Source organism: Mobula hypostoma, chromosome 14, assembly GCF_963921235.1.
Source record: "Mobula hypostoma chromosome 14, sMobHyp1.1, whole genome shotgun sequence".
Classification (NCBI taxonomy): Eukaryota; Metazoa; Chordata; class Chondrichthyes; order Myliobatiformes; family Myliobatidae; genus Mobula; species Mobula hypostoma.
The window spans coordinates 64959016-64974895 of record NC_086110.1 but is presented as its reverse complement, the minus strand read 5'-3'; the positions used below and the strand labels follow the sequence as shown (position 1 = coordinate 64974895).

At 41.1% G+C, this 15880-nt stretch overlaps 2 protein-coding genes across 2 annotated transcripts in view; one reads left to right on the top strand and one right to left on the bottom strand.

Annotated features, from left to right (window-relative positions):
• si:dkey-234i14.6 (uncharacterized) overlaps positions 1–15249 on the top strand; it is a 136286-nt gene extending 121037 nt beyond the window's left edge. The window contains exons 4-5 of the mRNA XM_063067221.1: positions 9818–10031; positions 14425–15249. Coding sequence (XP_062923291.1) covers positions 9818–10031; positions 14425–14603 — 393 coding nt within the window. The 3' untranslated portion in view covers positions 14604–15249. The remainder of the gene's footprint in view (positions 1–9817; positions 10032–14424) is intronic.
• Positions 1–15880, bottom strand: part of LOC134356332 (uncharacterized) — a 50961-nt gene that overhangs the window by 1464 nt on the left and 33617 nt on the right. The window lies entirely within an intron of this gene.

Here is a 15880-nt window from a genome sequence, read left to right as displayed (position 1 = left end):
TATCCATTTGAGATCAACCAAAAAGACAGCGCTGAAAACATTCTTTACTGGTCCTCCAACTCAGTTTGGGGCATCTTGACCTAGATCCCTGTAGACAGATGTCTGGGAATAAATTGTTTTTAGAAAAATTTCAAATTGCACGTTAATAGTTCAGAGCCAGTGCTGGGAAACTCCAGTCTCCAGCCATTCGCTGGAAGTGGATATTTTTTTATTTTCTACTACAAAGACATTTTTTTGGAGGGGGGGGAGTGAGGGGTTCTGAAAAATCTCTCGGCAAATACAGATCCCTACAATAATTTGCAGCTTGAAACTAATCCAAAAGTTTGTTAAATTTTGTGCTTAGGGTGATTAATCTTGACATTTCAGCAGGAAAAACTATTTTTTTAATAACAAGTTACTTGGCAAGTCAAACATGACCGATTGAGTGGAATTACATGGATGTTAAAGTACATAATTAAATCATTTATTGTGCCACTTTTCTAGGCTACACTGCAGCCTCACTTCACTTTATTCTGCAACAAGGGTTCATTTAATATCAGGGAATGTATACAGTATACAACCTGAAATTCGTACTCATCACAGACATCCATGAAACAAGAAGACCCATAGAATGAATGATAGAAGCATCAAAGCCTTCGCACAAGCAGCACAAAATCATCAATGCCCCCTCCCCTGCACTTGTGCCAGCAGAAGCACTGACCCTTCCAACCCCACTCAATCCAAGCAACAGCAAAAGGCCCCCAAAGAGACCTTGGTGCAGAGTCCATCTGTTGTTGTGCGAATGAAGTTGCTGGAGAAAATTACTGGTAGATACAAAGCAGCTTCTTTATTCAACAAAACAAAGTACAGCAGGCATCATGGCGATCTGTTCGGTGGAAAGGTCTGCCGGCCCGGTGTGGGGCTCGATATTTTATGTGTCAAACATCAAAGGGCAGCTCCATATTTACGATGTGGACAATGCTTTCTTTGAAACTACATGCAGCCTTCATAGCTCCTGATTCACATCTACACCACAGACATCCAAATCCGGTATTTTATTTACTTATATACACACATTCTTTTTCGTTCTCTCCTTTTTCTCCCTCGTACCTCTTGCCCATTCTCTGGGGTTTCCCCCCTCCCCCTTTTCTTTCTCCCTAGGCCTCCTGTCCCATAATCCTCTCATATCCCTTTTGCCAATCACCTGTCCAGCTCTTGGCTCCATCCCTCCCCCTCCTTATCATTTTGGATCTCCCCTTCCCCCTCCCACTTTCAAATTTCTTACTAGCTCTTCTTTCAGTTAGTCCTGATGAAGGGTCTCAGCCCAAAACGTCGACTGTACCTCTTCCTAGAGATGCTGCCTGGCCTGCTGCGTTCACCAGCAACTTTGATGGGTGTTGCTTGAAATTCCAGCATCTGCAGATTTCCTCATGTTTGAATTTTAATCAGCATTGTCTGGACTGGGATTCACAGCTTTCAGGAACCCATCGTTCAGAACTGCACTCAAAATTAAATACACAATACATTTTCAGATGTGAAGACTGGTAGCCATAGTCAATCGCTAAATGTATTGTCCTAAACCCAAAAATCATTAACTCCATCAAAACTACAATCCATAACCAGCACTTTGCTATCTCAGACAGGCTCTCTCTCTCTCTCTCTCTCTCACTAGCGAGGGAGAGAGAAGTCGCTTCCGCAACAACGTGAGTGGAGACCAACAACTCGCTGTTCCGATGTTACAATCTTCCACATCACTTCTCCAAGCCCTCTGTCTCGAGGATTGACTGGCAATCATGAGAGAGAAAGAGAGAGAGAAAAAAATAAGGATTGATAAGATGACAGTTTTTCATGCAAACTTTGTGTTTCTTTACATGGGATTAACGGCGCCCAAAATGGATAAAATAGAGTCAGCTGATTCTGCATATAGAGTATATTATTATACAAAAGGAGGAAAGAACCAGCCATTTGGTTTATATTGCAAGTAATTGTTTGCTTTTCAATTTTCAGTTTTCATTTTCTGTTTGAGAGCAATGACCCAGGAAACCCGGAGGGCTGGATGTAATAGCACAGAATCTGCTCCTTGCCCAGTGTTAATGTGAGGAGTGGAGCAATTTCCTTAGCAGTGAGTCTCCTAATAATATTAACACAAGAAACTGTGCAGATGCTGGACATCCACATCAACACACACAAAATGCTGGAGGAACTCAGCATCTATAGAGAGGAATAAACAGTCGATGTTCTGGGCTAAGACCCTTCATGTCTTAATGAAGGGGCTTGGCTTGAAACATTGGTTGTTTATTCCTCTATATAGTTGCTGTTTGACCTGATATGTTCCCTCAGCATTCAGTGTGTGTGTTATTTTTAATGATATTTCAGTGAAACAATTGGTTTTAGGCCCCTCCAGCTAAAGCACTGATGATGGTGCAAAGTGATATATCAACATGCAATGCTAGTTATGAGACTTTCTATCTGACACTGATCACAAAGAACCCCAAAATTATAACTTCAAATATACAAACTTTATTTAAAGTATAAAGATGTGAATTCATAGAAAACAATTTGAAACACTCAATTTTTTGAAGAACCGCCACCACCCAAGCTATGGCTTCTCGCTGCAGCCATTACGAATGCTCTTGAATGGGAAATCCTGCAAAAGTAGTGGATAGGCCCAGTCTATCACAGGTAAAGCCCTCCCAACCATTCAGTACCTCTATACCACATTGTTGCAGGAAAGCAGCATTCACTGCTGGGGACTCCCAACATCCAGGTCGTGCCCTCTTACCGCTGCAACCATCAGGAGGAAGGTACAGGAGCTTCAGGAATTACACCACCAAGTTCAGGAACAGTTAACCATCAGGCTCCTGAATCCGTGTGGATAACTTCACTCACCCCATCACTGAACTGTTCCCACATCCTATGGACTCACTCTCAAGGACTCTTCAGCTCATGTCCTCAATGCTTATTGCTTACTTATTTATTATTATTTACTTTTGTATAACCACTTGCACGTGGCCAAGTGGTTAAGGCATTGGACTAGTGACCTGAAGGTCATGAGTTTGAGCCCCAGCCGAGGCAACGTGTTGTGTTTGTGAGCAAGGCACTTAACCACACATTGCTCTGCGATGACACCGGTGCCAAGCAGTATGGGTCCTAATGCCCTTCCCTTGGACAACATCGGTGTCGTGGAGAGGGGAGACTTGCAGCATGGGCAACTGCTGGTCTTCCATACAAACTTGCCCAAGCCTTTATTATTTACTTTTGTATTAGCACACTGGATGTCTGCCCTGTTGTCTTTCATTGATTCTGTTATAGTTATTAGCTTCTTGCCCACAAGAAAATGAATCTCAGGGTTGTATATGGAGACATACATGTACTTTGATAATAAATTTACTTTGATTTCAGAGTTGGTGAATGAATCACTTGCTTGTGATTTAATGTGATAACCAGTGTGCAACGTGCCAATGTTAAAATATTTTTAAGATTAGATAGTTTGAGAAGAATTTGCCTCTTCCTAATAAGTACGGAGCTCACATCTGTTTTCCTACATGTGAGGCCGTGCATTAGCACTGCCTTTGAAAATACAGATGAGGTGCAAGTTGACAGGCACATACCAACGGGGAGCAGGACTGCTTGATAAAGAGGCTCTTTAAGCCTATTTTTAACCTGCAGAGAAATTAAGATCTGTCCAAGCTAACACCCGCTTTCGTGAATGATTCTGGTTCCAATGTTGTGAAATGATCTACCAAACTCAATGGCAACAAAGCTGACTTTTTCTGTTCAGTTTGAGACGATAGAATTGGAAATAAAGATTACATAACACATGTTTTCAAGATGAATAACTTTGCAAACGAGAGATTCTTTTTCTCCATTTGGGCCAATCTTTTGAGCAGGATTTTAAAATCAGCGGCACAGGATATGGAGGGAAAACACAGTTTTCAGGAACTTAAAGTCAATGTCAGTGATGGTTGAAGCATATTACATTGTTTAAAAACTGGTTTAGCAAACAGTTGAAGGTGTGAAACCTGTTGAGTTATGAATTGAAAATCAGGCTAGGATACCAAGCATTGTTCAAAGAAACTTGAAAATTTACAAGTATGTTGTCGGGACTTGAAGATATGAATTAACAGGGAAATGTGCTATGCATACAAAATAGTGGAGGAACTTAGGAACCCAGGCAGCATCTATGGGAAAGCATAAGCAGTCCACATTTCAGGCCGAGACCCTTCATCAGGGCTAACATCTCAGCCGAAACGGCGCACAACTGCGCAAGCGCGTGAAGGTCGGCCTATGAGACAGCGGGAGACTTTAAGAAGCGAACAGATTGAGAAGGGGAGGGTCATTTCTTCAGCAGTTTGAATGGGGCACGACTGCGCGAGCACGTGAAGGTCGGACTGTGAGACAATGGGAGACTTTAGAAAGCGAACAAATTAGCGGAGCAGGTGACAGAGTAGTGAGAGACAGAGTAGGAAGGCATTGGCTCGAGAGGCTTCAGTGAGCAGAGGCTGAGGACAAGCTTGCTCCCAGTGAGGTAAACATACATTGAACCTACAATAGTACATCACAGTACAGGCCCTTCAGCCCACAATGTTGTGCCGACCCTTAAACCCTGCCTCCCATATAACCCCCCAACTTAAAAACTGTCAGGAAAGGAGCTTAAGAAGGGGCTGAGCAGAGCAAGAAGGGGGCATGAGAAGGCTTTGGCAAATAAGGTAAAGGAAAACCACAAAGCATTCTTCAATTATGTGAAGAAATTAAAGGATGACAGGAGTGAAGATGGGACCGATTAGAGATAAAGGTGGGAAGATGTGCCTGGAGGCTTTGGAAGTGAACGAGGTCCTCAATGAATACTTCTCTTCGGTATTCACCAATGAGAGGGAACTTGATGATGGAGAGGACAATATGAGTGAGGTTGATGTTCTGGAGCATGTTGATATTAAGGGAGAGGAGGTGTTGGAGTTGTTAAAATACATTAGGACGGGTAAGTCCCCGGGATCTGATGGAGTATTCCCCAGGCTGCTCCACGAGGTGAGGGAAGAGATTGCTGAGCCTCTGGCTAGGATCTTTATGTTCTCGTTGTCCATGGGAATGATACCGGAGGATTGGAGGGAGGCGAATGTTGATCCCTTGTTCAAAAAAGGTAGTAGGGATAGTCCGGGTAATTATAGACCAGTGAGCCTTACGTCTGTGGTGGGAAAGCTGTTGGAAAAGATTCTTAGAGATAGGATCTATGGGCATTTAGAGAATTATGGTCTGATCAACGACAATCAGCATGGCTTTGTGAAGGGCAGATCGTGTCTAACAAGCCTGATAGAGTTCTTTGAGGAGGTGACCAGGCACATAGATGAGGGTAGTGTAGTGGATGTTATCTACATGGATTTTAGTATGGCAGTTGACAAGGTTCCACACGGTAAGCTTATTCAGAAAATCAGGAGGCATGGGATCCAGGGAAGTTTGGCCAGGTGGATTCAGAATTGGCTTGCCTGCAGAAGGCAGAGGGTGGTGGTGGAGGGAGTACATTCAGATTGGAGGATTGTGACTAGTGGTGTCCCACAAGGATTGGTTCTGGGACCTCTACTTTTCATGATTTTTTATTAACGACCTGGATGTGGGGGTAGAATGGTGGGTTGGCAAGTTTGCAGACAACACAAAGGTTGGTGGTGTTGTGGATAGTGTAGAGGATTGTTGAAGATTGCAGAGAGACATTGATAGGATGCAGAAGTGGGCTGAGAAGTGGCAGATGGAGTTCCAAGGCAGAGTACAAAGTAAATGGCAGGATACTTGGTAGTGTGGAGGCGCAGAGGGGTCTCGGGGTACATGTCCACAGATCTCTGAAAGTTGCCTCACAGGTAGATAGGGTAGTAAAGAAAGCTTATGTGATGTTAGCTTTCATAAGTCGAGGGATAGAGTTTAAGAGTTGGGGGGTAATGATGCACCTCTATAAAACTCTGGTTAGGCCACACTTGAAGTACTGTGTCCAGTTCTGATTGCCTCACTATAGGAATGTTGTGGAAGCATTGGAAAGAGTACAGAGGAGATTTACCAGGATGCAGCCTGGTTTAGAGAGTATGCATTATGATCAGAGATTAAGGGAGCTAGGGCTTTACTTTTTGGAGAGAAGGAGGATGAGAGGAGACATGATAGAGGTATAGAAGATATTAAGAGGAATAGATAGAGTGGATACCCAGCGCCTCTTCCCCAGGGCACCACTGCACAGTACAAGAGGACATGGGTTTAAGGTAAGGGGTGGGAAGATCAAGGGGGATATTAGAGGAAGGTTTTTTATGCAGGGAGTGGTTGGTGCGTGGAATGCATTGCCTCAGTCAGTGGTGGAGGCAGGTACACTAGTGAAATTTAAGAGACTACTAGACAGACATATGGAGGGATTTAAGGTGGGCGGTTAAATGGGAGGCAGGGTTTAAGGGTTGGCACAACATTGTTTGGCCGAAGGGCCTGTACTGTGCTGTACTATTCTATGTTCTATGAAACGTCAATCATTTACTCTTTTCCATAGATGCTGCCTGGCCTGCTGAGTTCCTCCAACGTTTTGTTTGTGCTGCTGGATTTTCAGCATCTGCAGATTTTTTTTTGTTTGTGTATGGGGAAAGATGAATAGGTTAAGACTTCATTCTTTGGTGCATAGGAGAATGGGGGTGGGGATTTGATTAAAGGTATACAAATTTACAAGGGGTGTAGATAAGGAAATATGCAAGCAAGCTTTTTTCCACTGAGGTTGGATAAGACTTGAACTGGAGGTCATATGTTAAGAGTGAAAAGTCAAATACACTCAGTGGATATTTTATTAGGTACTGTATCTATTAAATGTTTCCCAATATTAAGAAGACTCACAGATACTGCTACTTCAAGAGCAAATTAATGTCTTTCCATTATGTGCTTCAAATCTAATCAAAATTAACTGATGCAGGAAATGATGTAAAAACAATTTACAGTACTGTGCAAAAGTCTTTGACATCTTAGCTATATGTGTGTGTGTGTTTCTGACATTTGCACAGCACTGTACTTAAACCACCCCATCTGGCACCAACAATCACTTAGATCATATTTCTTCTCCATTCTGATGTTTGGTCTGAACAACAACTGAACCTCTTGGACCATGTGAGCATGTTATTTTGCATTGAGTTGCTGCCACATGATTGGTTGATTAGATATTTGCATTACTAAGCAGATGTACAGGTGTCACTGAATGCACTTTAGAGTAACCTCAGGGAGAACTTCTTCATTCGGCGGGTAGTGTGAATGTGGAATGAGCTGTTAGTGGAAGTAGTAGACGTGGGTTTGATTGCAACATGTAAGAGAAGTTTGGATTAGTACGTGGATGGGCGGGGGGGGAGTATGGAGGGTTACGGTCCAGGTGTGGGTTCATGCGACTAGGATGAAAATAATTTATCATGAAGTAGATGGGTTGAAGGGCCTGTTTCTGTGCTGTAGTGTTCTATGTCTCCATGACACTCTGACTCTAATCTTAATAGATAATCTACCCTGGAAAAAATTAAGATGTTAGAAGAGGGTTGAAGCAAGTGCAGAGATGAAAGAGGATGAAATAATGAGGGGAAGTCTATGACTGTCTGGAAGAAGGAGAGATGAAATAATAAAGGGTGAGGCCAAATAAAGGCAAATAGTTGGGTCTAGAACAGAAATTCTCAAATGGACCCCTTGCTTAATGCTGTTGGTCCATAGCATTAAAAAGTTTGAGAAACTCTGGTCCAGAATGACAAACAAGTTGAATTATTACTGTCAACTCCTGTCACCAAACAATGGGAGAACAGGTTAAAATATATAATTGTCAGTACCCAAAATGGCGACTTAGGCTATAATTTAGAAATATTTGGACTTTGGTAAATCCAAAAATAAATTGGTGAATGTGAGTTCCCATTTTGCTGGGATTGATGTTGTTAAATTTGTTAGTAAATATGCAGTAAACAGCTTGAGTTGGACGATGTGATCAGGGAAGGAGGACTAGATTTTAGTTGAAGTTACTAGAAAGAAATAGAGTTTGACAGGTGGAGCAATCAGGGGATTGGAGTCTGCTACTTTAGGAATGACCCCCAATCTAGCAGCATATATTGAGTTCAAACACTCTTTATTGTGGTTGTTGTTGGTAATGTGTTCCTCAGTCCCCTATTTATCTTCAGTTAGTGAGGTCATGGACACAGTGAGGTAGAGAATGGAAATGACAAGATCACTAAACCTTAACACATTTTACAGCCCAGTGGAGACTGTACTGTAGGTTTTTTCTGGTAAATCCTAATTTTCATTGCTTATCCCTAGGTGACCTTGAGTGGTAACGAGCCATTAGCTTATGAAAATATTTTGAGAACAGTTAGAAATTAAAGTCCAAAGTTCAAAGTAAATTAATTATCAAAGTACATATATGTCACCATATACAAGCTTGCAATTCATTTCCTTGCGTGCATACATGGTAAATCCAATAACCATAATAGAATCAATGAAAGACCGCACTCAGCAGGGTGCATGACTAGTGTACAAAAGACAACAAACTGCGCAAATATAAAAGGAAAAAAAATAATAAATAATAAATATTGAGATGAAGAGTCCTTGGAAGTGAGTGTATAGGTTGTGGGAACAGTTCAGTCATGGGATAGGTGAAGTTGAGTGACAATTGAAGTTGAGAGAAATTATCCCTTCTGGTTCAAGAGTCTGATAGTTGAGGTGTGTTAAGTGTTCCTGAACCTAGTGATCTGAGTCCTGAGGTTCCTGTACCTTCTTCCTGATGGCAGCAACAATCAACACTGATGCAAAAGTCAAGAGTCGCTTCCAAACCAGAGAGAATAAGGAGGCAGATTTCCTTCCCTAAATGAAACTAATGGAATTATTTTGATAACCCACTTATTTGTTGGATAGAAAATGCTGACTGGGCTAGATAGACCAAATGCAGAGAATGATGCTTCCCCTGGTTAAGAGGTCTAGAGTGAAGGGTTTCATTCTTGGGTAGGACATTTAGGATTTATGTGAAAGATGTCTTCAGAGGATCGTGAACCTTTCGAGTCAGTGGAGTCCAAGTTTCTGGATAAATTTAAGGAGGTTGAAATATTGCTTGACTCAAGGCACAGGGAGAGAGATAAAGGATCAACGCTGATGGTTTTGAGTGGTGGAATAGGCTTATAGGTTGAATGATCAGCTCTTATGGTTTTTCTATGGTCACTGACTGACCACTTCCTTTAACTTTCCCAGCTTTATTTATTTAACAGAACTTGTCTCCCAATCATTATGCCATGGATTCCTAGCCCATCAACTTAACCACAGACATTGGCCCCACTCATTCTTGACATGTGGTGAACCCTATTATAGGAACTTTTGGATGTCTTCTGCTGTTCTCTTCATTTTGTGACTTGCCTATAAATTGCTTCTCATAGAGTCATACAGAAATAGGTCCTACAGCTCAAAATCCATAATAACCATCAACTGCGCTAATTCCATTTTGTTCTCATATATCCATCAGCTCCTTGACATACTAGGGGCAATTTACAGTGACCAATTAACCTACCAACCCACATGTCCTGTGGATGTGGGAGAAAACTGGAGCACCTGAAGGGACTTGACCTGAAATGTCATCTGTGCTCTTCTCCTTAGATGCCGCCTGGCCTGTTGAGTTCCTCCAGCATTTTGTGTGTGTTGCTTGGATTTCCAGCATCTGCAGATTTTCCCTTGTTTGTCATCTGAAAGATACGGTCACTGACAGCAGCAGAGATCAAATTCGAAATTAGGTCGCAGGAGCTGTGAGACAGCAACTCTACTAGCTGCTCAAGTCCTCGCTCAATAGATGGATGTATCTCACTGCAAATTCCTTTTCTCCTTACAGATAATGAAGAATATATTTCATCAATCCTTCAATGCATACAAAACGGACATTGAACCCAGGGTGAATGACCTGACGATTCACCTTCTACAGTGCAGCCGAAGATTATTTGAAATCATGCTGTCACACAGGAGGGTCACGGCAGCTTACATTGAAGGAGATAATGTTGTCGTCACCATAGAAGGCGAAGCAGCTAGAGTCTTAAACTTTGATACAGGTAATGTACTGGTGCAATGAAGGGGAACAATCTCTTATAAATGTTCTTATTTGGCTTGTTAGTCATTCTTTTGTTAAATACGCAGCCAATCAGTAGCAGCGGTCAATCTGAGTTTATGAATTTTGGCTTCAGGAGTGAAGAATCTGACATTTAAAAGAGTTATTTATAAATAATTTAAATTCTGAATGAAAAAAACAAAAACATTTTAAGCAAAACACACAAAATACTGGAGGAACTCAGCATCTATGGAGAAAATTACAGTTGACGTTTTGGATCAAAACCCTTCGGCAGGACTGTTTTGGAAGGAGGGTTTGGGCCTGAAATGTCGACTGTACTTTTTTCCATATATACTGCCTGGCTTGCTGAGTTCCTCCAGCATTTTGTGTGTGTTGCTTGGATTTTCAGCATCTGCAGATTTTCTCTCATTTGTAAAAACAGTTTAATTCTGATTCCCATTCCTGTTCTGACATGTTAGTCCATGGTCTCCTCTTGTGCCAAGATGAGGCCATCCTCAGGGTGTTGGAGCAATGCTTTATATTCCATCTGGGTAGCCTCCAACCTCATGACATGAATATTGATTTCTCTGTACAGTAAGAAAATATCACTCCTCCTCCCCCTCTTCTTCTATTCCCCACTCTGGCTTCCGACCTCTTCTCACCTGCCTATCACCTTCCCTGGGTCCCCTCCTCCTTCCTTTCTCCTATGGTCCACTCTCATCTCCTATCAGATTCCTTCCTCTCTAGCCGTTTACCTTTCCTACTTACCTTGCTTTACCTATCACCTTCTCGCTATCCTCCTCCCCAACCCCCCCACACTTTTAATTCTGGTATCTACCCCCTTTCTTTCCAGTCCTGAAGAAGGGTCTCAGCCCGAAACACTGACTTGTTATTAATTTCCATGGATGCTGCCTGACCTGCTGAGTTCCTCCAGCATTTTGTGTGTGTGTTAACTTAGATTATTTGATTTGTGTGAATCGTATGCAAGATAAGCTCTTCACTGTATAAGAGGAAATCACATCTTCCTTCTACTAGCCATGAGGGTTCAATTAAACAAAATGTGACGAAGAGAAGTTTCATCAACGTCCAGTACTGTCTGTGCCTTCTACAAATAGTCTGTGCAAGGCCACTCAGCCCGTTGTCCCGTGCCATCTGCTTGAAAGAGCTAATTAATTAATCCGCTCTTCCCTTCCTTAAGCATACAGAGTTGGGACCACCATGGTAGCATAGCAGCTCGCGTGATGCTATTACAACTCAGGACATCAGAGTTTGGAGATGAAATCCAGCATCTGTAAGAAGTTTGGACGTTCTTTCTGTCAGCACACGGGTTTCCTCCAGGTTCTCCAGTTTCCTCCCACAGTCCAAAGACGTACTGATTAGTAGGTTAATTGGTCATTGTAAATTGTCCTGTAATTAGGCTAGGGTTAAACGGTGGATTGTTAGGTGATGTGGCTCGTTGGTCATAAGGGCCTGTTCCGTGCTGCGTTTCTGAGTAAAATCAATATATAAGAGTTTTCCTTTTATGGAAAGTTGCTTTGGCTTTCACCAAACATTTGTGTGGAGCATTCAAGATTAGGCAACCAACAAAGTTGTGACAATTTGCCTTTTCTCCTTGGATAATGCAAGTAATTTCTTATAATATTGTAAAGTCATTCTGGAAGAAAACAACTGCACCATTTCCCAAGAAATGGTGCACTATTAACTTTTTAGTTGAGACCTTTTAACATCTCTAAGTTGGTAGAAACTCTACAAGAGGTTACATGACTGGTGAGATGAAACTTGTTCCACTGCAATCCTGCCTTAGGTGAGATGACGTCAATCAATATTTTTCAGAGGCAAGCTACAACCACATTTTGTAAAGAATGCTGCTTCATTATTTATTTCTCTTGAAAGTTTGGAGGTGGGGGGGAATAGGGTGGCTACTGCACAGGATCAAGAGATGCTGCATAAAGCTGTGAACTCAAGTCAGCTCCATCATGGGCACTAGCTTCTACAATATCCAGGACATCTTCAAGGAGTGATGGCACAAAAAGGCAGCATCCATCATTAAGGAACCCCGCCCCACCCAGGACATGTCCTCTTCTCATTGCTACCATCAGAAAGGAGATACAGAAGCCTGAAGGCACACACTCAACAAATCAGGAACAGCTTTTCCCCTCTGCCATTAGATTTCTGAATAGATATTGAACCATGAACACTACCTCACTACCTTTTTACATTACTTACTTAATTTAACTGTTTAATATAATTATATACTTACTGTAATTCACAGTTTTTATATGTAATGTAATATATTGCAAAAACAAATTTCACCATATATGGCATTGATATTAAAGCTGATTCTATTTCTGATTCTGAAGTTCATGAAAACTATTAAAGTAGGTGACTGGCTGTTAAATTTTAAGATATTTTGATAGATGCAGACATTTTTAGTGTTCCACAATCTTTAAAAAAAATAGTTTATGAATCATTGTGGTTAGTAGAAATCACAGTTTGATTTTGTAGGCTTGTGTTTTCATTAATTATTTACAAATTGACTCTCATGGCTAATAGCTCAATAATATGTTTCATTTTGGACAAAACATGGGTAATAATTGGAATTGAACGATCAGATTTATTTCTGCCTGGTCTATCCTATCTTCTTAGTTCTGGAACACGAATAAGAATTGTCCTCTACTTCCTGGATACCTACTAGAGTAGATATCAAACCTGGAATTGTCCTGGTTACTGAATAGTTCATGAAATTAACTAGTCATGGAGTACAAAGCTTGGTTCCATTAAAGTACATGATAGGAAGTTTGCCTATCATTCATTTTGAGCTCACAATCTGAATCAAAATCAAATTAGGATCAGGTTTAATATCACTGACATGTGGTGAAGTGTGTTTTGCAGCAGCAGCAGTACACTGTAATACATAAACATACTATTTATACTATAAATTATAATATATAGTATATATCTGCATTTTATATATAATATAAATAATATATACAATTTTAGAGAGAGTTTATATAATGTATACTTTATGTTTTTATAGCTGTTCCTAGAGTGTGTGTCTTTAGGCTCCTGTACCTCTTCTCTCATAGTCATAGTCATACTTTATTGATCCCGGGGGAAATTGGTTTTCTCTGATGTTAGCAATGAGAAAAGGGCATGCCCTGGGTGGTGGAGATCCTTAATGATGGATGCCTCCTTTTCGATTCATCACTTTCTGACGATGTCCTCGATGGTGGGGAGGCTAGTCTCCACTTCTGAGTTTATAATTCTCAGCTGCTTTTTTGGATTATTTGCAGTGGACCCTCCATAGCAGATGGTGATGAAACCAGTTAGGATGGTCTCTACAGTATGGCTGTAGTAATCTACTAGCATTTTAGTGACATGCAAAATCTCCTAAACCCCTAAAGGAGTATAGCCTCTGGCATGCCCTCTTTGTAATTGAATCAATATGCTGGGCCATGGAGGAAATCTGCAGATGACTGAAATCCAAAGCAATACACACAAAGTGCTGGAGGAACTCAGGAGGCCAGGCAGCATCTACAGAAAAGAGTAAACAGTCGACATTTTGGGCCGAGAACCTTCATCAGGATGGTCTCGGCCTGAAACTTAGATCTTCTGAGGTGTTGTCACCCAGGAACTTAAAACTGTTCACCCTTCCCATTTCTGAATGTAACACCTCTAAGCTCCTCAGTCTGTTCAAACTACTTCAACTCTGAGGCGGAAGTGTCATCCCCATTGATTGCAATTAGAAACATGACTGAAAGCATGATCAAACTTCTTGTAGCTACACCATGGTAGTGACAAAGTTGTCTAAACTATTCATGCAAAAAATTGTGCAATGTTTTACAACACATGACTGCAGAAACTAGGACTTTTGAACAGGAATATCTGTCTTGATAATCATTTAAACTCATATCTTCTGTCACCCAGAATATCGAGGGCATCAATATGTTACCATCAAAGATTGGCAATTGGTTTCTTATTGTCATATATACTGAGGTACCATGAAAACTTTGTAACTTTTAAAAACTTTACAGTTTTCACAACACCGGAAGCACAAGAAAAAAGCAGTAAGAGAATGCAGAATGTGTTTTTTTGTGGATTCTGTTGTACTTCGTTGCATTCTATTGTATTTCTTTGTTCTACTTTGAATGCCTGCAAGAAATTGAATATCTGGTGGTATATAGTGACATATACATACAGTATTTTGATAATAAATTTACTTTGAACTTTGACTTTAAGTTCAGCAGTTCAGGCAGCATCTATGGAGGGAAATAAATAATCAGCATTTCAGGCATGTTGCTGAAGAATTTTAATGTCTGTAGAATCTCTTGTGTGCATGATATTCTCTACGCTGTTAGCAGCTCTGTTAACCAGTGTCACTTCATTCCTGCTTCCAGGTTGTGGAGTTAACCTTGGGCTGAATGGCTTGGAGTACTTGGAGGAATTTATTTACAAGGTAGCAACGGCAGCTGACCAAAATGATGTTTTTGAAGCACTCTCTGGAAAAATCCGACACTCTAAGCAGCTAGCGGATGACTTCCGCCGGAATGGCTTGACCGTGACCATGTTTCAGTGAGACTGTAAGGAACGGTGTTTCTGAGGTTTGGAGATGCGTTAGTCATTCGGATTGTGAACTCTGTCGCACGGGGCCCATGAGTGGCAGATAAATATCTTTCCTCTGCTCCTTGGAGTGAAGTGGTGGTTTGACAGAAATGTATGGGTGAACCTAAGGGAAACATGACCAAGCCAAGAACGTATCTGTGGGAAGCCTGAAGAACTATTCATGCCCACACTGTTACATTAGGCTATCAGTCACAGTAGCTTAAATATCCTGAATATGAAATTTCTCACTGTTTACATTATAATTCCATTGTCAATGAAATAAATATCTCAACACAAGGATCAGTACTTGGTCCAATGCAAACAGAACTCTGCAGATCAACAGTTGAAAGTCTCTCATGATGCTCAGTATCTAGGTCAATCAACAACGTTGCATTAGCCACCACAAGTCCTTGTGTCCATCTTGTAGGTTGGTCAGAAGAGTCCTTGAAGTATCAGTTACTTATTTCAAAGTTCTGTTGTGTATCTAAAAAAACAAATTTATTGAATAACTAGAAAACCTGATAAATGAACATATGGGTTTACGATACAAACACTTGATTGCAGGGTTTTGCTGCTGGGGTACATTAAAAGCTCAGTAGACTCTGGGCAAAGTCCATGATCACCACATGAGTAATGGAATTGCTTGCGGTTATAAGGTCATGTTTTTCTAACATAGAGATGATGTGTAATACAACAATTCTGCGTGGTACCATGAACATCTACAATATATCAAAAATTTCTTGGGAAAACTGAGCTGAGCAAATGCGAAATTTGATCCATTCTTGGATGACCTTGATTTTGGCGAGCATACTACTTTTCAGCATTCCTTCAGCATTTTGTGTGTGTTGCTCAGGATCTCCTGCAGTTGCAGAATCACTTGTGTTCATGAGCAGACTTTCCATTGGCTCCTGTATCTCAGGTAGAACTCCAGAAAGAAATCTTTTATTTCAAGGGTCATCTCATGAACACTAATGTCATATCACATGACACATCCCAGTTCTTAACGCTGCAGAGACTTTGCATTTCCTTAGGACACTGAAGGGCAAATCTATATTGGCTGTCAGCAAATCTATCAATCCCATTCCCTCACGTATTGTCCAGTTGTTTAATTTTATGTGGTCATCAACTCCTGCCATCCATCTATACTGGAGATAGTTTACAGTATCCAATCAAACAATCTATGAGCAAATCTTTGGCACGTGAAAACAGCATCCAGAAGAAACCCAAGTGGTAATGGGAAGAATGTGCAAA